The sequence below is a fragment of the Rhincodon typus genome, chromosome 31 (assembly GCF_021869965.1).
Source record: "Rhincodon typus isolate 14 chromosome 31, sRhiTyp1.1, whole genome shotgun sequence".
Taxonomy (NCBI): Eukaryota; Metazoa; Chordata; class Chondrichthyes; order Orectolobiformes; family Rhincodontidae; genus Rhincodon; species Rhincodon typus.
Window position 1 is genome coordinate 23,800,096 of NC_063362.1, and position 27,920 is coordinate 23,828,015.

Below are 27,920 nucleotides of genomic sequence, written 5' to 3' on the forward strand. Positions count from 1 at the left end.
AAACTGTACTGGTTCTTCTTTGATCATGGGATTACCACACATGCAACAACACGGATAGCTCTAGCAGAGCCACTGATGGGGAGAAGACTCTGCACCAGGTTACACCTGATATTTCCAGACCTGGTGGGGAGGGTGAAACAGCAGCAGGAACACCAGTGCCGGCCACACACCTCCTCGGGAGCAAGTCAGACAATTTAATTCAGGGAATGGAGTTTGGTGCAGGAACCATGGAAATGGCCCTGCATGGGCACAAGGCGAAGTTGACTTAGGGTCATGTCCTGTCACTTAGAAAGTTTGGGTGCATGTGATACAGCCCTGAACAAGCACGTGGATCACCTGAAATCTATTACCTCACAACGGGACAGGAGCAAAACATACCTGGCCCCTCAGAACAGCCTGATGGCCCAGTAGAAACCATAGGTTCTCCTCCTCTGTCTAGTGTCGAGCAAACCTCAGAGTCCAAGATGGATGCAAACTTGATACCGTTACCACCGGAAAAAGAGGAGGAAACTCTCCCGAGATGATCCAGAAGCAAGAGTCTGGCTGTGGTCTGGTACGTGCCGCCTTTGTCAGAGTCCGAATCAGAGGAAACAGTTTTGGCAAAGATCAGTAGCTCGGGTTATGGATGAATTTGTTGACTTGCTTGTCGAGCTGGCTTGTCTTTGTTCAGACATTTCGTCACCATGCTAGGTGACATCATCAGTGGAGCCTCCGATGAAGCGATGTTATTCTTCTCCGCTTAGAATTTCTACTGTCCGGTCCATTATGGTCAGTAGTATCATTTCCTGTTTTGATCTGCATGGGTTTATCGATGGGGTCCAATTCGATATGTTTGTTGATTGATGTCTGGGTGGAGAACCATGCTTCTAGAAATTCCTGTGCCTGTCAATGTTTGGCTTGGGCTACTATGGTTACCTTGTCCCAGTTAACCTTCATTGTCTGAGTGTACCGATATTAAAGAGGGTTCATCACAGGAAAAGCTGCAAGCCAAAGACTAGGCCTACATCCCCGGACTGAGGTGTGGAGGGATGTAGTGATTGGAACCAAATTGACCTCGTTGACTCTGAGGTCATTGATTCGGGTTGTTAACCTGGGCCAATCAGAAAAGCCCTAGCTGCCCAATACAACCAGGAGCTCTCCAACCACTAGCAAAGGGTGACTTGTTGATGTGACTGGCTTCTGTGCTACCTTGCCTGCTTCCACCACCTCCACTGGCAGTGCTCTCCAGGCACCCACCACCCTCTGTGTGAAAAACTTTCTCTGCACTTCTGATGTGATGTCCCCATAGAGGTGTTATATCTTTGCTTTACTTACAGGAGACTGCAATAAAAGAGCAAAAAAAAATGCTACTCAAAACAGTAGCCAATTTAAAAATCCCACTGCCTTGGCATATAGTTTGAATAAACAGAAGTAAAATAAAACATTGACAATCAATACAGAACAGATCCTTATCAGAAACTGTAGGAGCATTTGATTTCAATGTGAAGAATATTTTCTTTCTTAAAAGAGACAAGTTGGCCTTGTATTACCACTATCATTCGTTCAATTTTTGGATGAAAAGCCTTTGAGGTCTAAGCCCCTTCCCACTCTTTATTGTTGTCCCCATTTTGCAATCCCTCTCACCTCCTCTATATATCCTCAAAACTTCCTTTACTTCTATCATGTGCTGACTCACTGCCTTACAGCAGGCTACTTTCCTGCTCTGAAGTTGTTTGGGATGTTTCATCACCTTAAAGTTACTGTCTGTAAGTTGATATGTTAAATGCAACTGATATTAGTGGCTGCTTTAAGAATAGTGTCGTTTGTGCTGGTGTTTATGTGAACAGAACTGTTTCTCCAGTCTGACCAGATAACGTTTCATTTCCTAGTGCAATATTTTAAAACCAATGATGTTTACAGCGAAAGTAGGCCGTTCAGCCCAACCAGTTTGTGCTAGTGTTTACGCTCTACTCAGGTCCCCTGCCATCTTTCCTCATCTAAGTATTCAATTTGTAACATCTATTCCGTCCTCCCTCATGTGGAGGTGCCAGTGTTGGACTGGGGTGGACAAGGTCAGAAATCATGCAACTCCAGGTTATAGTCCAACAGGTTTACTTGAAAATACAAGCTTTTGGAGCCTTGCAGAAGGAGTAAGGCTCCGAAAGCTTGTGTTTTCAAATAAACTGTTGGGCTATAACCTAGTGTCATGTGATTTCTGACCTTCTCCCTCATAATCCTGTTTAGCTTCCCCTTAAATTAATGTGTCCCCTTCAACCACTCACTGCAGCAATGAGGGTCACATTTACCTCACTTTAAGTCGTTGCGGCTTCCCTTTTAGCAATAGATCTTCTCTAATCCTGGGAAATAGAGGCACAGGCCAGAATGTGAAGATCACACTTTCCAGTCTTTGGAGATGGACTGAAAGCTCAACCCCTCCCTGCTGGCTGGAACAAAGGGTGGTCCCTTTGGCAAGTTTGAAAAAATGAGCTAATTATAGTCACTGCCAGCACTTTCACCCAAGAGGCAGGAAATGGTCAGAGGCGGTAATATAATAAAAATGAAATATATTTTCTTTCCCCAGACTGTTCTCCTTTTGATGCTGTTAGCACTTGATATTTAATGACAGGAAATATCTATAACCTCAATTTGGGGCCTGTTTAACAAAAGGGCTCACAGCAGGAGGTATTTCAGGCTCATAACACTGGCCCCTGGTCCTGTTGTTTCCTGTGCTAAATTTGAAGCAGAAATGCTTGCCCCTTAAGCCAGTAGCCCAGAAGTGTCCTGTGTAGTAGCAGAAGGACACCGCAGTGAACACACACCACTGCCACACATCACCTGGCTGACTCCTGCTCCTGACATGTTTTTATTTTGTAAATAAACAATGCAACTAGACCACAGAGTACAAACTCAGTTTAATTATTATGCCCATATTTAGCACTTTTTTGAAAATGATTCTAGCCCTGGAAAATGCATGGAATTCGACTCTGACGCACTTTGCTTCTTCACGAGTCAAAAGTTTGGAGTTTTAAGTCAAACATTCTGTATTCCAGACAGGGAAGAGGAAAAGCCTTGAATATAGCTCTTTGTTTTCAGATTCTCCTGCTATGCCGAGAAGGGGGCTCCAGCTTTGGGTCTGTGCCTAAAGCTACAGGCCTCTCACTGGCACACACGCGCAGCCAGTGCGAGAAATTGTTTAATTTTACACTTGCGTTTCCATTCTGCAGGCGTACTAACTGACAATGGTATTATTCAGCCCAGAGGTGAGGCTGTGGATCAGATTTCATGCCAGAGTGAGGTTTAGCATCGCTCCCAGATGTTGCTGCAAGTTGTCATCTTGCTCCAGGCTTTGTCTCTGGTTTGTACTGTCTGGTATGAAGCTGGCTGATTGGCCCAGGATACACACAGATAAATGGGCCAAGTTGTCAACAGCCGCAATGTTTGTAGATCTCTTGGGAAGCTTACTCTGCGTAACTGTACAATTCAGTAGCCCCTTACTATTAGCCCCACTGATATAAACAACTATAAATGATTCCTTGTTGTAGTGATCCAATTTGTTACAAATCATGCCTTGTGTCACACAGTCTGGTATGTACTCTGCATTTCAGAGAATCTGTGGCACATAAAAGAAAACTACCATGTTTTCCCAATTACTCCAGTATCCCATGAAGCAAGCAAATAACACATTGGCCATCATCTGCTGTTCTTTCCCATTCATTCACAGAATGTGGGAACCATTTTCAAGGCAGGCAGCTATTACTGATATCAAAATGGCCTTGAGAAAGGGGTGCTGCTGTACTCCCCTCTTAAGCGACTGTGATCAATATAGTGAAGGTGCATCCACAGTGCTGTTAGGAAGGGATTCCTGGATTTTGACCCAGTGATAGTGGAGGAACAGTGATATAATTCCAGGTGTGTGCCTTGGTGGGAAATTTTGAAGATGATGCAGTTCCCTCACCTGCTGCCCTTGTCCTTTCCAGATGGTACATGTTGCCATGCTATTCAAGAAGCCCTTGATGAATCACTGCACTGTATCTTGTAAATGCTCCATACTGGTGCCACAATTCACCATGCTTGAATAACTGAATGTTTAAGTTGTTTAAGGCTGGGCTGCTGATCAAACTGGCTGCTTCACCTTTTCTGATGTTGGACTTCTTGAGTATTTTTGGACCTGTACTTATCCAGGTAGGTGGAGGGTATTCCATCACACTCATGACTTGTGTCTTGTAGGTGGTGAAAAGGCTTTGGGAAGTCAGGGGGTGAGTTACTTGCCACAGATCTCCCAACCTGTACCCTGTTCTTGTTGTTTGTGACTGGTCCAGTTAAATGTTTTGTAAATAGAAAACCCTTGGGATGTCAATCATGGGGGATTTGATATGTTAATTCCATTGAAAGTCAAGGAGAAAGGGTTGGACTCGCACTTGTTGGAGGCATTCAATGCCTGGCTTTTGTGTAATATGAATGTTGTTTGCCACTTAATGCCCCAAACCTGTCCAGATTAATGTTGCATACAATCCAAACTGCTTCATTTGTGGAGTTGTGAGTGAAACAGAAAACAGTGCAATCATCGCAGAACATCCCCATTGCTGACTTAATGATGTTGGGAAGGTTATTGATAAAGCAGTTGATTCAGCCTAGGACATACCCCAAGGAACTCCTACAGTGATGGCCTACTGTTGTGAAGATTGACCTCCAACAAGCATTAACATCCCAATTTTTTTCCAGTTATGTTTCCAGCTAGCAGACAGTACCTCCCAACCCCTTCACTCCAATTCCTATTGACTTAAATCTTACCAGGCCTCCTTGCTGTTGCACTCGGTCAAGTTGTGCATGCATATGACAATAATAACAGCAAAAGAACCAACCAATAAATTGCATCAATGTGAAGGGCTTCCACTGCCTTGATGTCCAGTTGGGCATTTCTGGTTGGCCAGCATTGATTGCCTATCCCTAGTTGTCCTGGAGAAGATGATGGTGAGCTGCCTTCTTGAACCGCTGCAGTCCGTGCACTGCAGATGGACCCACAATACCCTGATGGTGGGAGTTTCAGAATGTATCCTTTTGCTTTCCTGGCAGCTACTTCAGGTCTTTACTTCAGTCTGCAAAGTGCATACATAAGTCTTAGAGACGAGGGGTGTCCATTAAAGTTATGGCTAGACACCTTGACTATTCCCCAGACAGAAGCCATGGAGTTGAGGTGACCAATGGCACCAGAGCTTTCGGACAACCATTGGGCATGTCAGTGGGCTTCTGAAGATGTGATTCCGGTAATCTGGACCAGTCAAGGCAGTGTCTTACAATACCCTTCATCAGGACTTCCTATCAATGTGGTGGTCTGTAGCCTTCTTGAATATAGTTGTGTGGCTTGATAGGCCATTTCAGAGAGTGGTTAACCATACTGTGGTGGATTTACAGTCACATTGAGGGCTAGAACCGTCCCCATGAGTCTGATGGTTTTTCTCTACAATCCAGTAGTTTCGTGGACGCCATTATGGATTCCAACTCTATTAACTGAATTTAAATAACTCAGATGGCATGGTGAGATTTGAACTCATGGCTTGCGATCATGAATCCAGACCTCAGGATTAATGGTCCAGTAGCGTAAACCCTCTGCTGCTGTAGCCTAAAAGGCACTGGTGTAAGCATGAACAACAAGAAATATTAGCCCTTTGGAAGTGTCAATAACTTTCTTTGGAAACAGCAAGAGGAAAATTCGCTCAATTAGAAATGTTAATAGGAAGTGAATTGAGAAACATGATGTAACAAGGTGTAGAGCTGGATGAACACAGCAGGCCAAGCAGAATCATAGGAGCAGGAAGGCTGACGTTTCGGGCCTAGACCCTTCATCAGAAATGGGGGAGGGGAAGGGGGTTCTGAAATAAATAGGGAGAGAGGGGGAGGCGGATAGAAGATGGATAGAGGAAAAGATAGGTGGAGAGGAAACAGACAGGTCAAAGAGGCGGGGATGGAGCCAGTAAAGGTGAGTGTAGGTGGGGAGGTAGGGAGGAGATAGGTCAGTCCAGGGAGGACGGACAGGTCAAGGGGGCGGGATGAGGTTAGTAGGTAGGAAATAGGGGTGCGGAGGTGGGAGGAGGGGATAGGTGGGAGGAAGAACAGGTTAGGGAGGCGGGGACGAGCTGGGCTGGTTTTGGGATGCGATAGGGGTAGGGGAGATTTTGAAGCTTGTGAAATCCACATTGATACCATTGGGCTGCAGGATTCCCAAGCGGAATATGAGTTGCTGTTCCTGCAACCTTCGGGTGGCATCGTTGTGGCACTGCAGGAGGCCCAGGATGGACATGTCGTCTGAGGAATGGGAGGGGGAGTTGAAATGGTTCGCGACTGGGAGGTGCAGTTGTTTATTGCGAACCGAGCGTAGGTGTTCTGCAAAGCGGTCCCCAAGCCTCCGCTTGGTTTCCCCGATGTAGAGGAGGCCACAACGGGTACAGCGGATGCAGTATACCACATTGGCAGATGTGCAGGTGAACATCTGCTTGATGTGGAAAGTCTTCTTGGGGCCTGGGATGGGGGTGAGGGAGGAGGTATGGGGGCAGGCGAAGCACTTCCTGTGGTTGCAGGGAAAAGTGCCGGGTGTGGTGGGGCTGGAGGGGAGTGTGGAGCGGACAAGGGAGTCACGGAGAGAGTGGTCCCTCTGGAAAGCAGATAAGGGTGGGGAGGGAAAAATGTCTTTGGTGGTGGGGTCGGATTGCAGATGGCGGAAGTGTCGGAGGATGATGCGTTGGATCCGGAGGTTGGTGGGGTGGTACGTGAGGATGAGGGGGATTCTTTTTTGGTTGTTATTGTGGGGATGGGGGTGTGAGGAATGAGTTGAGGGAAATGCGGGAGGTACCGTTGAGGGCATTCTCAAAGCTTCAAAATCTCCCCTCCCCCTACTGCATCCCAAAACCAGCCCAGCTCGTCCCCGCCTCCCTAACCTGTTCTTCCTCCCACCTATCCCCTCCTCCCACCCCAAGCCCCCCCCCATTTCCTACCTACTAACCTCATCCTGCCCCCTTGACCTGTCCGTCCCCCCTGGACTGACCTATCTCCTCCCTACCTCCCCACCTACACTCACCTTTACTGGCTCCATCACCGCCTCTTTGACCTGTCTGTTTCCTCTCCACATATCTTCTCCTCTATCCATCTTCTGTTCGCCTCCCCCTCTCTTCCTATTTATTTCAGAACCCCCTTCCCCTCCCCCATTTCTGATGAAGGGTCTTGGCCCGAAACATCAGCCTTCCTGCTCCTATGATGCTGCTTGGCCTGCTGTGTTCATCCAGCTCTACACCTTGTTATCTCAGATCTTCCAGCATCTGCAGTTCCTACTATCTCTGAGAAACATAATGGAAGTTTTTTTATCATTTTATTCAGTGTTTTATTTTCCAACTGCCGCTGCTGAATGTTTTATTAAAGTGCAATTCCAAAGATGGTAGATTCTGTCCCGACCTGATGTCCACACACAACAAGGGTCACTGCAGAGGAACTTGCTTCATATATAAATGGGAAGGTATTTCCAATGAACGTGCCTGGACTGGAGATAACTGCTCTATCTTGTGACAACGCTGTGGCTTTAAGAGGTTATTTTGTCCTTTTTTCTTGGAGAGTTGTCATGGCAGAAGCACTGAGCGGTCTACCAGAACAACCGGAGTTGTGGGCCCTTGGGTTTTGCTTTTAAATTGGAACAATAGAAGCAGCTTGAATGGGTGTGGTCGAACTTTCACAGAACCAGGATATTTAGTTAAGCTTTCAGCAGTTGCTGTTGGGACCTGTAAGAAGAGAAAGTTATTTTTGCCCTGTCTTGGTTACAGTCAAAAGTTGGGCATTCTCTGCCTGCTATGGAAGCTGCATGTGAGACAATCTATGTTGGGGGGAATTTCCCTTTTGCCAAGGGTATGTTTATGGGATGTTACCATGTTGGAACAGTAAATTAGTAATAGCTACTGTCTATTATTCTGTTAAGTTTTTCAATAAAGTTATTCTAATTCCTTCTTTCTTTTGTTATATTTTAATTATAGCCGATGAATAATGTGTGTTTTGCTTTAAATCAGTAGTTTGACCTATCGAATTGCATCAGGTGCGCAACACCTTACATTTAACTTTAAAATAAGAAAAAGGGTCTGGATTATCTTCTGAATATTTTGAGGGGGTTTGGTTGAGTCCATAACAATCTCCAGCTGATATTTTCCCTTGATTTAGAGGTGCTAAGGCCAGAGCCAGCATCCTTGCCAGAACGAAAATCAGCTCATAGCATAGATCAGGGCTTGAAAGTGGAAATGCCTGATCTGTATGTCTCAAAGACGGACTTCAGTAAGTGACCATTCATTTTATTATTTCAACCATTTTCTGATAAAGAATGACAACTAAAACTAGGTGCATTTTTGTAACAATATCTTTAATTGTTATAAACAAAAAAATTATAAAAACACTGTTTTGTTGAATGCAGCTCACGTTATGGCAATTGTTTACAGTATGAAATAATATTGTATTCAAAACCTTGTCAATGTTAGTGTCCCTAACACATTCTGAAGCAAGGTTATGACCATACATGGAGTCCTGCAACAGAGTCAGCCATTTATAGATTCCGGTTAATGAATGAGAACATACATAAAGAAAACAAGTGAAAATCTGCCATCCTGCTCATTAACAGAAGGGACTAAATTCTGCACATGAATGCAGAAACAGTTTGTTTTTCCCAAAAGACATTTCCCATGAAATGAACCTGGAGAAAATCCCCAGTGTCTCCAGCCACTGAGAGCTTTAACTCAAGGCAGATAAAGTGCTCAAAGACAAAGTTATTTGGCCCATTCTCTGCTCCGTGTGTTCTACACCAGTCAGAGTATTCAGCAACATGGTCACAGGGAATCTCCAGTCGACTGACTAAAGCCATTGGAATTAATTACTATTCAATGAGTTCTGTGAATCACAATCTGCTGTAATTTAGGAAGTACTCTTTTCTTCTTCACTCCTCACCCATTTAGTGAGAATATCAAACATTCTTAGGAGGCACAGCATAAACCAGATGCTGTTCAGAGCTCCACAAACTTGTCCAATAATTCATCCCTGTGACCCAATCTCAGGAGAGCATCATAAAGCTCAGATGAAGAAAATCCCTCAGCTGATCTGATCCCATTCCTTTTGTAAAACAGATCTTACCCTAATCTCAGCAGAGCATCAATCTATTCTTGAAGTGTCCACTTTCATCGGAGTAGAAAGAACAGAAATAATGGAGAATAAAATATCTGAAGGAGAATTTTAAGTACTTTGGTGAGCAAGACTCTCAGTGGTTCCATATAAAATACATATTATTGGGTCTAAAATGAAAAATCCCTCCCTCCTCCTACAAAGCTACACCCTCCCCCACCATTCCCAACTCAAGATTTTAGCAGAAGGCAGATTTCACCCAGCTCTCAGAGTCAGACAGTAGCTGACTCCAAAAAAAGTTGACGAAGTTTGACTCAAATTTTATTTGAGTGACTCCAGTTATCCCGATATAAATGACTTCATTCTCACTTCAGAATCACCAGTTAGTCATCTCTGCCCATCTATGCGGCTCAGGGCCTGTAAATATTAAGAAAGGAGTGCGTCATAATAAAGAAATAAAGTACAACTCCAAACATTGCATGTATAAACCTGTAATATGCACAGGAGAATTGCTGCCATAATGTTTGATTGTATTAGTCCCACAACACATGGGAAAAGTTATGGAAAGTTAGAAGAAACAACATTCTTTATATACTTACAGTTCAAGTGGAAAGGTTTCTTAAAGGCACACTACAATATATTCTAGACTTTTCTAATGAATTTTCTCTTCTATTTTTTTCCCTCTGTTTTCCCTCTGTTTAACCCTGTTCTGATGGTGATCATGTTGGGATAATGTTTTGCAAGTGACAGTAGCCTCTAGCACCAGCTCATTTGTCACTGAAGTGCATGCCTCTATTATCCAACTCATTCCTGCTTTTCTGTGACATTCCACCCTCTTTAACCTTGAGATATTCCAAGATGCTGCTGCCTTAACTCTGTGTCCTAACTTGACCCATTCACTACCATCTATGCGCACACTGACGCACATTAGCTCCCAGTTAAACAAATTATTATTTACAAATCTGCCCTTAGCCTCAATGCTCACTCCCTCTGTACATTTCCTGTAGTCCTACCATATCTGCACTCCTCTCTGGAAGCAGAATTTGGTCAATTTGCATTGCCTTCAATTGTGCTCTATCATGGAAAAGATCTTTCATTTCAGTCTCAATGAAAAACAGTCTCGTCTCTCTTTTCAGATACAAGACCACCAACTGTCCGTTCCTGCAGCCACATATTCTCCAGAAACTTCTCCCTTGCAGGAATGGTGCTACGTTCACTTCAGTTCTTCTACTTTTGGCCTTTTAACCATCCCTGATTTTAATTACTCCATCATCAGAAACTAGGCTTTCATCCTAACTGGTCTACACTGGTGTTAATGCTCCATCCAAACCTTTCCCATCTCTCCTTACCTAGATCCACCATTCTCTCTTACATAGAGATCTAGCTTCCCCTTAAATGCATCTATACTTTATACTTAAACTCCTTCCTGTGGTCATTATTCTATTTTCTTATATAAACAAACAATTTATTCTGAATTTCCTGATGGATTTCTTGAAACTATATTATATCAATGGCCTCCAGCTATGCATTTACTCACAAGAGGAAAAATGTTCCCTTATCCACTCGATCAAAATCTTTCAACAATTCAAAGACTTTTATTAGGTCCCCCTTAATCGATTTTCAAGAGAAAAGAGACTGACTGTCAATTCTTTCCTGAAAAGTATACTCAAGCATTCCTGATATCATCTTTGTAAGTCATCCCTTTATCCCCTCCATTACCTCTACATCTTGTTTTATAATTTGGCAACTAGAACTCTATGCAGAACTCTTTAGTGTGGTTCCAAGAAAGGCTTTATACAGCTTTAACATAAGGTCTCTACGTTTCAATTCTGTCCTCCTAGTAATGAAGTCTCACGCCTTTGTTGTTTATTTTCTCATGGCCTTGGTAACCTGTGGTGCAGCTTGTAGTGATTGGTGTATTTGCAGTCCTGGATTTCTTTGTTCTTCTACTCCACCTAGCACTTCCCCTATTCTTCCTATCAAAATATACAACTTCACATTTATTTGTGTTTAACTTCATCCGCCAATTATTTGACCATTCTGCAATTAATGTTCTTTTGTAATTTTTGCTGTGCTCAGCAGTATTGACTATCCACCTCCTGCCCCCAGTTTGAGTTGTCTTTCTATTTACTCATGGGATGTGTGCATTGCTGGCTAGCCACTATTTCTTATCCATCCCTTTCGCCCTTGAGAAGGTGGTGAGCTGCCTTCTCAAAATGCAGCAGTCTATGTGATCAAGGATATCCACAAAGCCATTAGGAAGGGGGGTTCCAGGATTTTGATCCAGGACACTGAAGGAACGGTGATATATTTCCAAGTCAGAATGGTGAATAGCTTGGAAGGGAACTTGCAACTGATAGTGCTCCCATGTATCTGCTTTCCTTGTCCTTTTAGGAGGTAGTGATTGTGGGTTTGGGAGGTGCTGTCTGAGGAGCCTTGGTGAATTTCTGCAGTGCATCTTGTAGATAGTACACACTGCTGCTCCTCAGCATTGGTGATGGGGAGAGCAGTTGTTTGTGGATGTAGAGCCAATCAAGTGGGTTGCTTTGTCCTGGATGGTGTCAATTTTCTTGAGAGCTGTTGGATCTGAACTCATCCAAGCAAGTGAGGAGTATAACACACCACTCCTGACTTCTGCCTTATAGATGGTAGAGAGGCTTTGGGGAGCTAGGCAGTGAGTTACTTGTCGCAGTATTCCTAGCGTCTGATCTGCTCTTGGAGACATTGTGTTTATATGTCAGTCCTGTTCAGTTTCTAATTCAGCATGCTGATAATAGGGAAGCCAGTGATAGTAATGCCATTGAAATTCAAGGGGCAATGGTTAGATTGCGTCTTATTGGAGATTATCATTACCTGGCATTTGCATGGTGCAAATGTTCTTTGCTATTTGTCAGCCCAAGCCTGAATATTGTCCAGGTCTTGCTACATTTGGACAGGGATTGCTTCAGTATCTGGGAAGTTGCAAATGGTGCTGAACATGGTGCAATCTTCGGTGAACATCCCCACTTCTGACCTTATGATGGAGGGAAGGTCATTGATGAAGCAACTGAGGATGTTTGGGCCTAGGACACTACACTGAGGATCTCCTGCAGAGATGTCCTGAGGTGACTCACCTCAGGAGCCACAAACATTTTCCTATGTACTAGATATGACTCTAACCAGTGGAGAGTTTGCCCCCAATACCCACTGATTCCAATTTCACTAGGGCTCCTGTTGCCACGCTCTGTTGAATGCAGTGAGCAGGTTTTGCTGATGAGATACTGTCTATTAGCACTATTGATGACTCACTATCCATCAAATTTTATTTCTCAATATTCTGTTAGGTTTGAATGCTTTCACCCATTGGAGTTAACGTGGAGATCTTGCCATTTGGCTCTGTACATATTTCTGCATCATGTATCAGCATCAAACAACGATAAATTTCACTTCATCAACCAGTTGGGTACTTACGAGTATCCACCAGACATTTTCTTAATGATGACAACAATAATTGTTAGGACAATGATCACAGCTACAATGGCACCAACTATTATCCCAATTAGGGTGAGCATTTCCAGGAAGTCCTTGGCTGTAAAAGAGAACAAAGGAACCAATATTATCAGATAAATTAAATTGTGGCTCATGCTCTCGAAATGTTGTGTCAAACGAATTATTCGGGACTGAACCACTCCAACTGTTTTCTCTTGTCGCTTGATCTGCATCTTGCTGCTAGGCTATGGAAACAATTTTCACTTCCCCTGGATTTGGTGAGCAATGTAGCACAAAGAGCAAATAATTGAACATTGTTTTCTCTGGAAGAAACTTACTCCCTTTTCACCACATCAGCAGGTCCATGCTGAGTGACAAGGCCCACTGGGGCTTCTCGTCTTACAACCAATTATGTGATCAATTAATGGCCACTTCAAGTCCTCAGCTTGCCACTAGCCCAATGTCCTGCCTTGCTGGCAGGCAAGGTAAGTTGCTGATCTCACAACAGGCAACTTGGCTGCTGGGTATTGGGGGCTTGGTGGTGGATCTCCAACACTTTCTGATGTCAATCCTTAGTCTACGCTCCTTTGTGACTGATAGACATTTACTGTCTACCTTCCCAAGATATTTTGAAGAATAATATTTAATCATTTTATTGAATACTCGTCTAACTTTCTGCTCCAATGAATAAAACAGTTCTTGAACATTTGTTTATAATTTTAACCTTGCATTTATAGTAGCACTGGGCTTGGGGGTTGGGGTGGTGTGGAGATTGCAAAGCTGCAACAGCACTAGATTTTTATATTCTGTACAACCTTTAACACAGACTGGTATCCCACTAACAAAAACAGAAGCTTTTGGAACAGCTCAGCAGGTCTGGCAGCATCTGTGAAGAAAGATCAAGTTAACTTTTCGGATCTGGTGTCCCTTCCTCAGAACTTTTGCCCCTGATTGACAGTATCCAGTTCATTCGGTTTTTATTTAGTGTCCCATTAACTTATTTTAATAGGTATTGTATTAAGGAGGTTAGTACAGAAAAGTACCTTCAGCATCACCAATGTCAGGTGTAGCATCCTCGGTTGAATTTGACTCGGCTGAAGATGTGATGCTCGATTCATTGGTGTCTTCATCAGTGTCAGTAACTTCACTTTCTGGTCCTAATGTTGCAAACATCACTGAATCGTTTTTGTCTTCAGCACCTGCAAATGTTACCAGCTCAACTTCATCTGAAATGTTATCTGTACATGAAAAAAAAGGATGTCAGTCATTCGTAAGTGTCTTCCTTTCTCAATATTTGTCCAGTCATCAAATACCTGACTCATTTCCTTTCTTTCCACAGCCCATATACAATCTAACACAAGTGCAAAATACTAGGGGTGCTGGAATTCTGAAAAAAAATAGAAAATTTTGTAAATACGCAACAGGTCTGGCAGCATCTGTAGAGAAAAATAATGAGTTAACATTCCAGTTCTGATGAAAAGTCATCAACCTAAAACATTAATACTGTTTCTCTCTTCACACATTGCACTCAGTTGATTTCCTGAAGAAGTGCTGTCTCAAGGTCCAAAGCAAATAACTAGATATATTTGCATCATCATTATCTTTAAACATTTATTGAACCTGATGTATCACTCCTGAGTATTTTATTTGTCAATGAAGACTGATCTGATTCTAATTTTTTTTTTTCACCATTTTGGGATTTTCTTTGTGAAATTTAGTAAAATAAAGCACATGTGTGAAGTGAAGTGAATGGGTTGATGTGCTGAAAGTGGAAAGTCCAAAGTTGGATACAGTACAAAGATTCCAACATGTCATCTTCCTTCGCTTACCTGTAAAATGTCACAGTAAGTTACTTCCACAAATATTGAAAAGCCATTGAGATATCCCCCTGCCCCTGGTAGTTGAACAGATTTGGTAATAACAACTGCACTGGAAGCTTTCAATGAGTCATCAATAATTATTTCCAGATTTCATTCTGACTCTCTGTTTGCTAAGAGATGTCCTTTCATATAACCACATGTTGGCAATTTCATGTTCATGGTATACCCAGAATTGAAGTCAAATTCTGTTAGCTGTTTCTGCCAACTGCAAATAATTGGCCCAAGTAACAAAGGGGTCACTACAGATGTCATGGTCTTAAGAAGTATTTCTTGATGCATTTTATTTAGCTGTCAGCAGTGGTTTACTCTGTTGCACTCTTGTCTCCACGTTGTTGGTTTGAAATTTGCACGCAAAATCCAGGTTGGCACTTGAGTACAGAACTGAGGATGTGTTGAAGCTGCTGTGTATTGAAATTACACCGAGGCTGTATCTATTCTCTCAGGTAAATGTAAATGGTCCCATGGTATTATTCAAAGGAGAGCAGAGGAGATCTATAATGTCAACAGCAACAAAAACAGAAGTTGCTGGAAAGGTCAGCAGGCCTGGCAGCATTTGTGAACAAAAAATCAGAGTAAACAATTTGGGTCTGGTGACCCTTCCTCAGAAGAGTTCTATAGTATCTTGGCCAATGTTTATTCTCAACATGGCTAAAAAAGAAATTATTTTGTTGCTACTTATAGGTGTTGCTGTGTGCAAATTGCCCTCCACAATACAGCAGTGGCTAAACTTATTTCTGCACCACAAAGCTACAAAACCCTTAGTGATACCATGAGATTGTAAAATGTACAATTTAAATGTCAGATTTTTTTTATGGACACAGACATCTGAACTCCTCAGAAATTGGCTGTTCCACTTACATGGATACCTGTGAAGGAAAATACTGTTATTTGTTACATAATGTTCAGGGATATTTTTGAAGGAATTTGGAGCTACAATTTCATAGACAATAAATCTGAAGTCAGTAGAAGCACTGGGCTAGCTAACGGAGGTTGTGACAAAGGAAAGCCATCTAAGATACAAAGGTACAGTATCTTAAATAAAAGCAAAATACTGTTGATGTTGGGAATCTGAAATAAAAACTGAACGTGTCAGAGAAACTCAGCAGATCTGGCAGCATCTGTGGAGACAGAAACCAAGTTAAGGTTTCAAGTCCAATGACACTTCTTTGAAACAATCAGCTTCCACTTTTAGTATCCTTTTAGCAATGTTTAACTTTCAATTTTTATTTCAGATCTCCAGCATCCACAGTATTTTGCTGTTATTACCCTGCCATGATCTGATTCAATCATGGAACAGGCTCACTGAATTGAACAACTTGCTCCAGTTTTTGACATTTCAAGGAGATTAATAAAAAAATGTAATTGTTGTAATATATTGTTTGTGTTCAATACCGTTCATTCAGTAAATCTGTCTAGAGTGTTAATAACCTTGAAGTCTAACCGAACATTATTGTTCAGCCCACCGAAGACAAGAGATTACGGGATGATGTGTGATATATTCCAGAAAGCCAAGGGCAGTGACATAGTATTTATGTTTCACCCTTGGGTTTTACTACATGTACCCAGATATTGGACTGGGGAAGCCATACATGGCTTGTGAAAGAAACAAAATCTCTCTACTGAAGAAGTACTGAACCCATGGAGATATCTAACATCCAAACATAAAACAGAACAATCTTGATCTGTATTAAAACCAATTCTGTGCTTTTTGTCAGAAACAAAAATGCCTGGAAAAGCAGTTAGCAAGGGCCCATATATAGGGAATGATTACCTCAGCAAGTTATTGAAAAGTGTGAGTGAAATCATACTCCGGTCAGAGGCAGACACAGGGAGCAAATTGTCAAAAAAAGGGATGGAAGATAAGATCAGTACTTTGTGAAAATGCAAAACATCACTTGAATTGTCAACACAGTATATTTTAGTGGAGTTTTTCCGCTTTGATATTCTGTCACTAATACATATTGGATAATGACACTCTTGCAGCTTGTTAGTCCATTCTTGTAAATGAGAGATTGCTACAGTTTTCCAATTCCACACCGAGACAACTCTCTTCTATCAGAGGCTGAGAAGATGGCATTCTGATGGCGGGCAAATATTACTAGTTTGACAGAGAAGGCCATTCTTTCTCACTGCCCAAAGTGGTTGATTCACTCCACACAACCCCCAGGAGGCAGCTTTGCATTCACGGGGCTAGGCAGAGCTTGAGACGCCGAAATGAAATTGAGGTTATGACTTCACAAAGCACTGTATTCACAAGCCTGTCTATGATATAAACAGAGTGACTTGCTCTGCTCCAGGCACCCGAGGTAACTGCTTCGGAATAATCTCTTGACAAAGTTCTTCGATATAAGTAGGCCATAAATCAGTAGAACACAAACCGTCAGTGTCAGAGGTGAATACTGTTGGATCAGTGAAGAAAGGAGAGACAAACCAGAGGTGCAGACATAGAGTTCTAATCTGATTACAAATCGGGGAACAAAGTGTACTTTTCTGTGAGGAAGAATCAGTGCAGAAAGGGAAGAGAAAACAACAGCCTGGAAGTTTAATGTGAGATCTGAATCCTGGCTGCAATTAGATGTATTTAACTTGACAAAGTTTGATCCTTCGTTCTAGATTCTGGCCTTTGGATGTGTATTTTCTAGTCTCTGAATTTCATTCATCCTGAGGCTATAGTTGCTTAAGGAATACATTTAAAATTAGAAACAGCAACGGAAATTACTGGAAAAGCTCTGTAGGTTTGACATCACCTGTGGAGAGAAATCAAGAGTTAGTGTTTTGGGCTGAGACCCTTCCTCAGAACCTCCAGTGACACTCTGAGGAAGGGTCACTGGACCTGAAACGTTAACTCTGATTTCTCTCTACAGATGCTGCCAGATCTGCTGAGCTTTTCCAGCAACTTCTGTTGTCGTTTCTGATTTCCAGCATCCACAGTTCTTTCATTATTTTTATTACTTTTAAAATTAACCTTGTTTCAGCACTGCAACAAAACATCCTTTCAAGAGTTGAGAAGTTTCAAGCTTTATCTGGACATAAAGAGATGGAGGAGATTATTAAGCCAATTCCATGATTTGAAGCAGAATTGAGTGGGAGAGAAATGAATAATCTCTCCCAAAGAATTGGGGATGGCAAATCCTTCTTAATAAGACCCTGCCCTGCCAATTCCCCATTCAACCCTCCGTGCCATAGGTGAGCAAAAATGAATGACCAATTCTGGATTTGAATCTACTCCTGCATACCAAATGCACTGTTTGACCAATGTCGACAGTTTGAAATGCTCTACATCTTTCAATGCAGTTGGGATTTATCATGGACCCTATACCAAAGTGACTGGCCTTTACTAAATCTGGCTGCCAGCTCCTCAATGTTACTCCTGATGAGATGCGATAACATCAAATTCTCTTGTTGATCCTCAGTTCGCAAAATCAAGCTACACCCCATTTAGTAGTGAAAGGGCTAAGCATTAGTGACAATTTAGTGTTGAAACTTGTTTCTCATACTTTAACCTCAGAAAACATGTCAGTGCCAGAAGAAATGCCAGCTGTAGCACTGTGAGTCTGAAAAATTATTGTGAATGTGATCTTCTTTTGGCAGTTGTATCAATCGTACAAACCAGAGACTCTTGGATTTGTTCCATAATCTCTTAATTGATTAGTTGATCAAAGGAAAATGACAGTGGACACAATAACTGGCTTTACCACTTCTGGGTTGGGGAAAAGTAACAATATTCTTTTGAAAGCTATCAGCCTTCTGAAAGTGCAAAAGTGGAGATTTTGCTTGAGTACAGGGATTTGGCTTGGCTGAGACACCTCCTGTGGTCAATAACCAACTAGTGTCCATTGACAAGGTTCACAATAGTGGCACTTTGGTGAGTTAGCAGTCATTGTCCTGCATTAATAGATATCTAACCCAACAAGAAGCCAGAACTAATCAAGAGAGAAAAAGAGGAAACTTAGCAAAGACAATTGGTGATAGTCAAAGTTGACTGGATATTTACCCTTGGAAAGTATCAGATACAAGCTTTTATCTCTTCTTTCCTGCTATTGAAACACAGACAAATATACAAGGAGTAATAATCAGACGTAAAAATTACATTTGCTGTCTGATTGCCTTTAATCCAGGACCAACGTATTACCCCTGGTGGCTGAGACTAGCTTCTTGGCGTGGAATGAAAATTGAAACTTGGGACTTTGCCAGTTTGTGCAGTTCTTTGCACACCCCACAATTCATTGGTCTATCCAGCAAGGAAGGCACTTAACGCACTCATTCTGGTGGAGAACCTGGAATCTCTATGCACTTCTGTGTTTAGATTAGCAGGTTTCTGGATGTATGTATTAATATCTGCATGTTCTCTCTCTGTGCATTTACGCTTACGTGACACATTTCTAGATGAACATAAACGTGTATGTGCATTTTTGTGTGAGTGCGCGCGTTTTTGTGTGTGAGTATAAGTGGGCGTTTTTATTTGTGTCTGCGCACGAGCATGTCTGTGTGAACTAGTGTGTATGTGTGCATGTGTGTGCGTGTGAGCGAGTGTGTGCATGTGTGTGTGTGTGTGTGAGTGTGTGCATGTGTGTGTGTGAGAGACTGTGTGTGTGTGAGCAAGTGTGTGCGTGTGAGCGAGTGTGTGCATGTGTGTGTGTGTGAGAGACAGTGTGTGTGTGTGAGCGAGTGTGTGCATGTGTGTGCGTGTGAGCGAGTGTGTGCATGTGTGTGCGTGTGTGCGAGTGTGTGCATGTGTGCGTGTGAGAGAGACAGTGTGCGTGTGTGTGTATAAAATAAGCCAGCTGAGAGCACACAGTAGGATTTTTTTCCAAAGTAGCTGTGAGGTGATAAATATAGAAATATGGAAAATATTCTCCCACTTTGCAGCAATGAAATGAATCATAATTATCTAATTTCGGATTTGTTCCAGTTACTCACATATTTATTTTACTGATGTCTCATCAGGGATGTGGGAAAGTGAAGTGAATTTTTTTTCCCTCAACATCCTTCCCACTAGTCAGTGTGCTTGAATCTCACTCGTCCCTCTCGCTGATCCAATACTTACAGCAATGAGGACGGTGAGGAGGGAATGGCAGTGATGAGGATGGTGAGGAGGGAATGGCAGTGATGAAGATGGTGAGGAGGGAATGGCAGTGATAAAGATGGTGAGGGGGGGATGGCAGTGATAAAGATGGTGAGGGGGGGATGGCAGTGATGAAGATGGTGAGGAGGGAATGGCAGTGATGAAGATGGTGAGGGGGGAATGGCAGTGATGAAGATGGTGAGGGGGGAATGGCAGTGATGAGTCTGGTTGAGGAGGGAATGGCAGTGATGAAGATGGTGAGGGGGGAATGGCAGTGATGAAGATGGTGAGGGGGGAATGGCGGTGATGAGTCTGGTTGAGGAGGGAATGGCAGTGATGAAGATGGTGAGGGGGGAATGGCAGAGATGAAGATTGTGAGGGGGGAATGGCAGTGATGAAGATGGTGAGGAGGGAATGGCAGAGATGAAGATTGTGAGGGGTGAATGGCAGTGATGAAGATGGTGAGGGGGGAATGGCAGTGATGAATATGTTGAGGAGAGAATGGCAGTGATGAAGATGGTGATGAGAAGGGGCAGAAGTTTACTCCCAGCTGCTGCTTTGGACAGCAAACAGCTATGATGTTTTTTTCTAAATTAAATAATGGGATGTGGTCATCATTGTCAAGGCAATTTATTGTCCATCTCTCATTGTAGAGGTGAACCACTGCAGTCAAATTGGTGCAGGTACATGCAGAATGTTGTTAGTTGGCAGTTCTGGATTTTGACCCAGCAACAGTAACAGAGATAGTAGGAACTGCAGATGCTGGAGAATCCGAGACAACAAGGTGCAGGGCTGGATGAACACAGCAGGCCAAGCAGCATCATAGGAGCAGAGAGGCTTACGTTTCGGGCCTAGACCCTTCATCAGAAAAGGGGGAGGGGAAGGGGGTTTTGAAATAAATAGGGAGAGAGTGGGAGGCGGATAGAAGAGGGATAGAGGAGAGGATAGGTGGAGAGGAAACAAACAGGTCGAAGAGGCGGGGATGGGGCCAGGAAAGGTGAGTGTAGGTAGGGAGTTAGGAAGGGGATAGGTCAGTCCAGGGAGGACGGACAGGTCAAGGGGGCAGGATGAGGTTGGTCGGTAGGAGATGGAGGTGCGGCTTGAGGTGGGAGGAGGGGATAGGTGGGAGGAAGAACAGGTTAGGGAGGCAGGGACGAGTTGGACTGGTTTTGGGATGCGGTAGGGGGAGGGGAGATTTTGAAGCTTGTGAAATCCACATTGATACCATTGGGCTGCAGGGTTCCCAAGCGGAATATGAGTTGCTGTTCCTGCAACCTTCGGGTGGCATCGTTGTGGCACTGCAGGAGGCCCAGGATGGACATGTCATCTGAGGAATGGGAGGGGGAGTTGTTGGCTATACAGTTCCAAGTGAAGATTCTGGTGCCTTGAAGGAGAACCTGCAGGCAGTATTCCCAGGTGCCTCCTGCTCTTGTGCTGACGTGTCAGATTTGGGAGACATTGTCAACGAAGCCTTACAGAGTTACTCTAGTGTACCTTGCGGATGGTGCACATTGTGAACAAAGTCTGCTAGCAGCATAAAGTGTTGATTCATTCAAATGTAAACTAGATTTCCTTCAGAAAATGTGTATCTTATTTTCTGTGGAGGTTTTTGGCACCATTCCCAGCTCTCTTACGTATAGACAGCTGCACCAGTCTTCATTTGTAAATAGTGAAGGGATTGCTCCTGAGCTTGACAGAAAACAGGTGGCCTCTTAATCCTTCCTTGGCAACCAATTGCGAATCACATTAGCAGGGAATCTGAGTCCAGGTCAAAACATTAGAACATGCACTCCATGTTTGTGGCGAATGAAGAAATGGAAGCGTTAAAATCACAACTTTGTAATAAAGTCCCTTTTGCCCAGTAACCTGACTGCCTTTCAATGATAATTCCAACGTATCTCTTTGCATCACCGTTGATGATCATGTCTTTAGCAGCCTGTCTTAGGCTCCATTCTCTTGAATTTCTTCTCCAACTACCTCTATTTCCCTTTCTTCTCTTCTTTTAGGTTCCTCCTTAATACCCAACTCTTTAAGCACACTTTTTGACACCTCTCCTAATATGTCTTTCTTTCATTGAGCTTCCACCCTTTCTTCATACCCCTGTGAAGCACCTCGGTGCATTTTTCTGACGATAAAGGCACCACATAATTTCAAGTTGTTGTTAACCCTTTGACCAGACTGAAATGTTCCTCAAAGTAGTAAAGGTAACATTACAATCCTCCAGCCAACTGGTGGTGCATTGCTGGAATAAAGTTACTGTTTAATGTGCAAAGTTATAATCACATTGATTTTCCTGAGGGAAAAATTTTCTTTTGTCAATGTGAAAAGAAAAGTGAAACAAGAAAATGTTTGTCTGCGAAACCTGATACAGCCAGGCAACATTGAAGCCTCAGACATGATCAATCCACCCTTGAACTACATATTCTATCCTGAACAAAACTGAGAAAAACAATGTCCAGAGAATTTACCACTGACTTCCAAAGACAACCAAGCTATAAGATCCTGCAGTAACACTTAATTCCTTGCATTCACTGCAAACTGAAATATCTCTTCTTAAGAGATTGCCAAATTCCTTTACATTCAATGATAGCGACTTCTTATCAATCCTATTTTTGGGTAACTTTTTCCAAACCCATCACATAATAATTACGTACAATGTGACTTTATTCAAAGAGATCCCCCACTTCTACTTTCTCTCCTGTCCCACTAAGGTACCTTCTAATTCTAATCCTTAAAGTACTGTAAGGATATTGCGAAGATCCTGAAAAAGCAATCAAAACAATTGATGAAATGGAGAGATTAAATCACAAAGAGCAATTCCATTCTTTCGGTCATGATTTTACAGAAAAAAAATGAAGATTGAGAGTTGGCATGATTTTTTATTAATATTCTACAGACACCAGATATTGTGGACAATGATACACTGTGTCCAGTTCTGGTCACCTTGCTATAGGAAGGATATTATTAAATTGGAGAGGGTTCTGAAAAGATTTACCAGAATGTTGTCAGCAATGGAGGATTTGAGTGATAAGGAGAGGCTGGGTAGGCTGGGACTTTTTTCATTGGAGGACAGGAGGTTGAGGACTGACATTATTGAGGTTTATAAAATCATGAGGGCCATAAATAAAATGAATGGCAAAGGTCTGTTCCCAAAGGCTGGGGAGTTCACAACTAGAGGGCATAGTTTTGAGGTGAGAGGAGAAAGATTTAAAAGGGACCTGAAGGGCAGCTTTTTCACACTCAGGGTGGTTCATATGTGAAATGAACTGCCAGAAGAAGTGGTAGATGCAGGTGCAGTTACATTTAAAAGACATTTGGAAAGGTACATAAATAGGAAAGGTTTAGAGGGATATGGGCCAAATGCAGGCAAATAGGACTAGTTTAATTTGGGAGACTTGATCGACGTGGACAAGTTGGACCGAAGGGTCTGTTTCCATGCTGTATACCTCTATGTCACTTCATTTTTGTCCAGAATAGTAGAAGCACACATGGTGTGTCATTGAAGGACGAGAACTCAAAGGTGATCTGTATAATATTTTAGTAAGCAAATTATAAATCAATGGAACAGGCTGCTTAAGGAAATGGTGAAAGCATAAAGTGTTGATTCATTCAAAAGCAAATTAGATTTCTTTCAGCAAATGATATTTTGGGATGCAGTGCAGTAGTTTTTTGAGATTTAGCTTATGGTATGTGTAATATGCTTAGTTCCCAAGTTCCTGCCACTGTCGGGTTTTCTTTCCTCATGTCTGAGTCTGTTGCAGACTAATTGGTAGAGATTGATTGCAATGGTCAGTCAAAAAGTCCATTGTTCTTGTAGCATGAAACTACCAGGATAGTACAGATAAACTAGACAAAAACCTTAATCTTTTATCATCCTGCAATTCTCATATTTGTAAATGACCTCTTGTGACATCTCAAAAAAAATTGTCGTAGGAGTTATACACTAATCTCAAAACTAGTAAAGCAGCAGAAAGCAATCAGGGAGGACTGCGATCTATAAACTGACATCAACAATAAAATTGCTGCTTCAGCCTTGTTCTCATGGTTCATCGTGTTATCTGGACTGTAGGGTAGCCTTGAAAGCACTGCCTGCTTCCTATTGTTTTGAATGTCGTGCTAACTATAGCCATAATCTTGAGGCATCAGTCTGCTGTTAAATCCACAAATACTTTGCAATCTATTTGTGAAGCAATTGAAATCAGTTTGGGAGGCACACACAGTATCAGGGAGCTTTTCATTATTCCAGCTTTGGGAGAGAATTTGTACATAGATGTAGGGAAATGACACAAAATACCATTGACATATTCAGCTTTTATACCATCCAACATTTTTGTTGGTGTGCTACATTCTTCTCAGGAATTTTAATCAATTTAGGACCTGATGATAGCTTTGGCAACTCAAGGAGATAGCTTCTCGAGTTCACGGTCAGGCTTTGCTCAGTCATGATGCTGAGTGGATGAAAATTACACAACATATTCTATCGTGAGTTAACTACATATGGTGAATGCAGGTGGATACTGTTCTGCCCAAGGTTGAGTTTGCTACCATCAATGTTAGGGGGCCAGATGGTGCTTTAGTTATGAATTGTTTTGTTCCAAGGAGCTCAAAAAGCCTTGAAGATCCATCAGAATTTCCAAACTCCTTTTGCAATAGAAGTTTGATGAGGTGTTACACGTCTGTTTGTCGACCCTTTTGTACACACCTAACAAAAAAAAGAGGACTTGCATTTTTACAGCTCCTTTCCAAATATCGGGACATTCCAAAGCACAATGAAACATTTGATGAGGTTTAGTTACTGTCATAATGTAGGAAATGTGACAGCAATGGTCCTGCAAACAGCAATGTGATAAATGAACTGACAATCTGTGGCTAACACATAAATGCTGGCCAGAATGCTGAGGATAACTCCCCTGCTGTTGTCAGGTTATAGTCCAACAGGTCTATTCAAATAAATAAGTTGGACTATAACCTGGTGTTGTCTCATTCAAAGATGGCACTTTTAGTGGTAGAGCAATCCCTTCAATGCTGAACTGAAGTGTCAGCCTAGATATCCTCACCATAACCCTCAATCCCATTTCTTCTCAGAAACACATTCTTAAACTCATTAAATCTGTCCCTTCCAATGATTTCCCACTAAATTACTTAGCATAGCAATTTGCTTCAGACAAGAACAGTTTTGTCTGAGCACCTGTCTTACTCTAACCTTCCTAATGTTACTTATGTCCACCGAACTTGAACCTTTCAAACAGGGAGCGATATTCTGGAATCTACTTTGCTAATTTTCTTGACAATCTCAGAATCACAGAATGGTTACACTGCAGATCCACTGGGTGGCTCCCGATTATAGGAGGACATCAATGGCTGAGCCAAAAAGGTGAAAAACTGATAAATGGAATTCAATTGGGAGAAGGTCAAGGTCACGGACCTCAAAATGGACTCATGTAGAAATTTCAATACAGATGCAATGTGATCCACTTTAGAGCAATCATTATAATCCAATGTGATCTTTCTATTCACACATGCCTTTGTCCTTCAATAATTCTGTGAAGGTTAAATATTCTCTGCTACAATAACTCTAGTAATGTATTTCACAGCCTCACAACTCTCTGTAAAGAAAAGGTTCTTTCACTCCTACATTTCTCACAGGTAACCTTGTAGCTATGTTCCCTTTGTACTGGTCCCATTAAACATCAGATTTAGTGGCACCCACTAGAGTGAGCATACCAGGGAGCAGTGGGGGGTGTGACTGCTGGGAGAACTAGGCAGGAGCACCCATGTTAGATTCCCAATGTCAGGAAAATTGTACTTGGTCAGAGGCTGGGAAAAGACCTGATATGGCCTCATAACTGCTAGGAGATGATTTTAGAACAGAATCCCTACAGTGTGGAAACAGGCCCTTTGGCCCAACAAGTCCACACTGACCCTCAAAGCATCCCACCCAGACCCATCCCCCTTTAACCCAACTAATCTACATATCCCTAAACACTTTTTAGCAATTTAGCATGGCCAATCCACCTTGCCTGCACACCTTTGGACTGTGGGACAAAACAGGAGCACCTGGAGGAAATCCACACAGACATGGGGAGAATGTGCTAACTCCACACAGATAGTTGCCCAAGGGTGGAACTGAACCCAGGACCTTGGTGCTGTGAGGCAGCAGTGCTAACCACTGTGCCACCATGCTGCCCTTAATTCTTATTCCAATTCTTAACCAACATGTACAGATGTGTTGTGACACACCTCTGGAGCAGGTGGGACTTGAACCCACACCTCCTGACTCTGAGGCAGGAAAACTACCCCCTACAGTGCCAGAAGAGCCCTTTTCTCCCATTCTCCATTCCGCTTATCCTACCCTCACTCACCTACATCTAGGACCAAGTCTCAGGTCCAGGGCTGGGCACCCAGTGGCATTGCCTTCAATGAACAACTCTGATCTCCAGGGTCTTTAGTTGCAAGGCAGGCCCACGCTGGCCAGCTAAGAAATGTGAGGTGGTACAGCTAACCACTGAGCCACAGTGTCATCTATATTATGATAGGCCTCATTTCCTAAAACCACACACAGTGTCTGGACATTGATGCACAGTATCAGATCAGCAGTCATAGCCTCCAAGGTCAAACTGCCAGTCACAACGATTTCTGAATTTTCTGAAGAAGGGTCCCGACCCGAAATGTCAACTTTCCTGCTTCTCTGATGCTGCCTGGCCTGCTGTGTTCCTCCAGCTCCACACTGTGTTGTCTCTGACTCCAGCATCGGCAGTTCTTAATATCACTCAGTCACAATGATTTTTCACTTTTTTAAAATTTAATTTCTGTCCTTTCCCCCTTCTCTTCCTTTCCTTAAATGGCGGTGTAAAATGCCAGAAATGCACAGCAGGTGGGTCGGCATTCGAGAGACAGGTAGTGATGATAGGGCTTGTCTTTAGGACAATTCTGACAGCAAACATGATGTCTCCATGATGAACTGACCTTCTCACATTTGCTATTTTCAAATTCTGATTTCTAACATTCACGGTTTTACATTTTGTGGCTCATTTTGTCAACGGCAGTTGATTCCAGTGATCCTCACCACAGTAACATGTAATGTGGATTTGATAAGTGCATTTCTCTCATAACCAGAGGACAGGAGCATCCCATGCTAATTTTCTAAATATGTGTTTCCGCCATCCATGTGATTTCAACAGATTCCCTGCTCGTGACATTTCTCCCTTGAAGCTTTGTGCAATTTCAATGCTTTCAACTCATTGTGCACTCTGACCTGTCCAGGGGAAACTTGTCTTTTTGATTTCTGTCTACGTGTATCAAGGAGAGAGCTAAGCAAACAGCAACATTCTGTCCCATAATCTGATTTAAAAGGAGCTGCACTTGGAGCCAAGGTAATTAGGCAAATACCTAACACATGAAACCCATTTCCGCAGACACTGTCAGAACAATTTCCTCAGCAACACCCCATGGCCTATCGCAGAAAGCCTGACCAAATGAGGAGAAGTTTTGGAAAGGACTAGCAGTGCCAAGGATCCCAGAATGGGGCGGAGAGAGAAAACAGAAAAGGGAATGGAATGTTTAAATTTTTTCTCAAGGTGATTAGAAAAAGAACAAGTTCAAATTTTTCTTGTACGTGATCTGAATTAGATTCACGTTTACAAAGTAAATGTTGTTGCTTAGGAACTCCCTCCTCATGTTTTACTAGTGCAATGAATGACCACTTGTAACATTGGCAGCACAGGCACGTTCCTCATCTCTAAGGATGAGTTCCACATCAGACATTGGAGGTTCAGCCAAATCAGTCCAATTTCTAACAAACAAAAACAGAAATTTGCTGGAAAAGCTCAGCAGGTCTGGCAGCATCAGTGAAGAAAAATCATAGTTCACGTTTCGGGTTCGGTGACCCTTCCTCAGAATGAGAATCAGTACTACTGTGCATTTCAAAAACACTGAACTAAGATGCATGATTGGACAAAGACGCAAATCCTGCAGCTAAGTGATCAGCCTTCATTTCAGCAATATATAAACATCCCTTCTTACATCGTGACTGTGTTGAGATCGAGACATGAACCATCTCCTACTCTGATCCATTTTTCCTTAAAAACTGTAAAATTCCCAGTTCCCTACATTCCTGTTCTTCTACAGTCTGCAAGCTTTTAAAGCTGGCTCATGATATTGCTTCACTGTTAACATTATCCTGTGTTCTGCTCCCTTCTGTGACATGGCAATTAACAACAAAGTTCTGAAACAGCAGGGAATACAAATGACGAGATTGTGGGGCTGAGAATTCATGAATAAGAAGGTATGTGTTTTAAATATAGGATTCTATTGACAACTGGCACAAATGTGCATGATAGATACATATATTTATACAAAGATAGTAGGAACTGCAGATGCTGGAGAATCTG

At 42.5% G+C, this 27,920-nt stretch overlaps 1 protein-coding gene across 1 annotated transcript in view; it reads right to left on the minus strand.

Annotated features, from left to right (window-relative positions):
• Positions 1-8,387: 8,387 nt before the first annotated feature.
• Positions 8,388-27,920, minus strand: part of LOC109937638 (podoplanin) — a 28,351-nt gene continuing 8,818 nt past the window's right edge. The window contains exons 2-4 of the mRNA XM_020536139.2: positions 13,629-13,823; positions 12,568-12,685; positions 8,388-9,534 (exon numbers count right to left, since the gene is read on the minus strand). Of these exons, the coding sequence (XP_020391728.1) occupies positions 9,528-9,534; positions 12,568-12,685; positions 13,629-13,823 (320 nt within the window). The 3' untranslated portion in view covers positions 8,388-9,527. The remainder of the gene's footprint in view (positions 9,535-12,567; positions 12,686-13,628; positions 13,824-27,920) is intronic.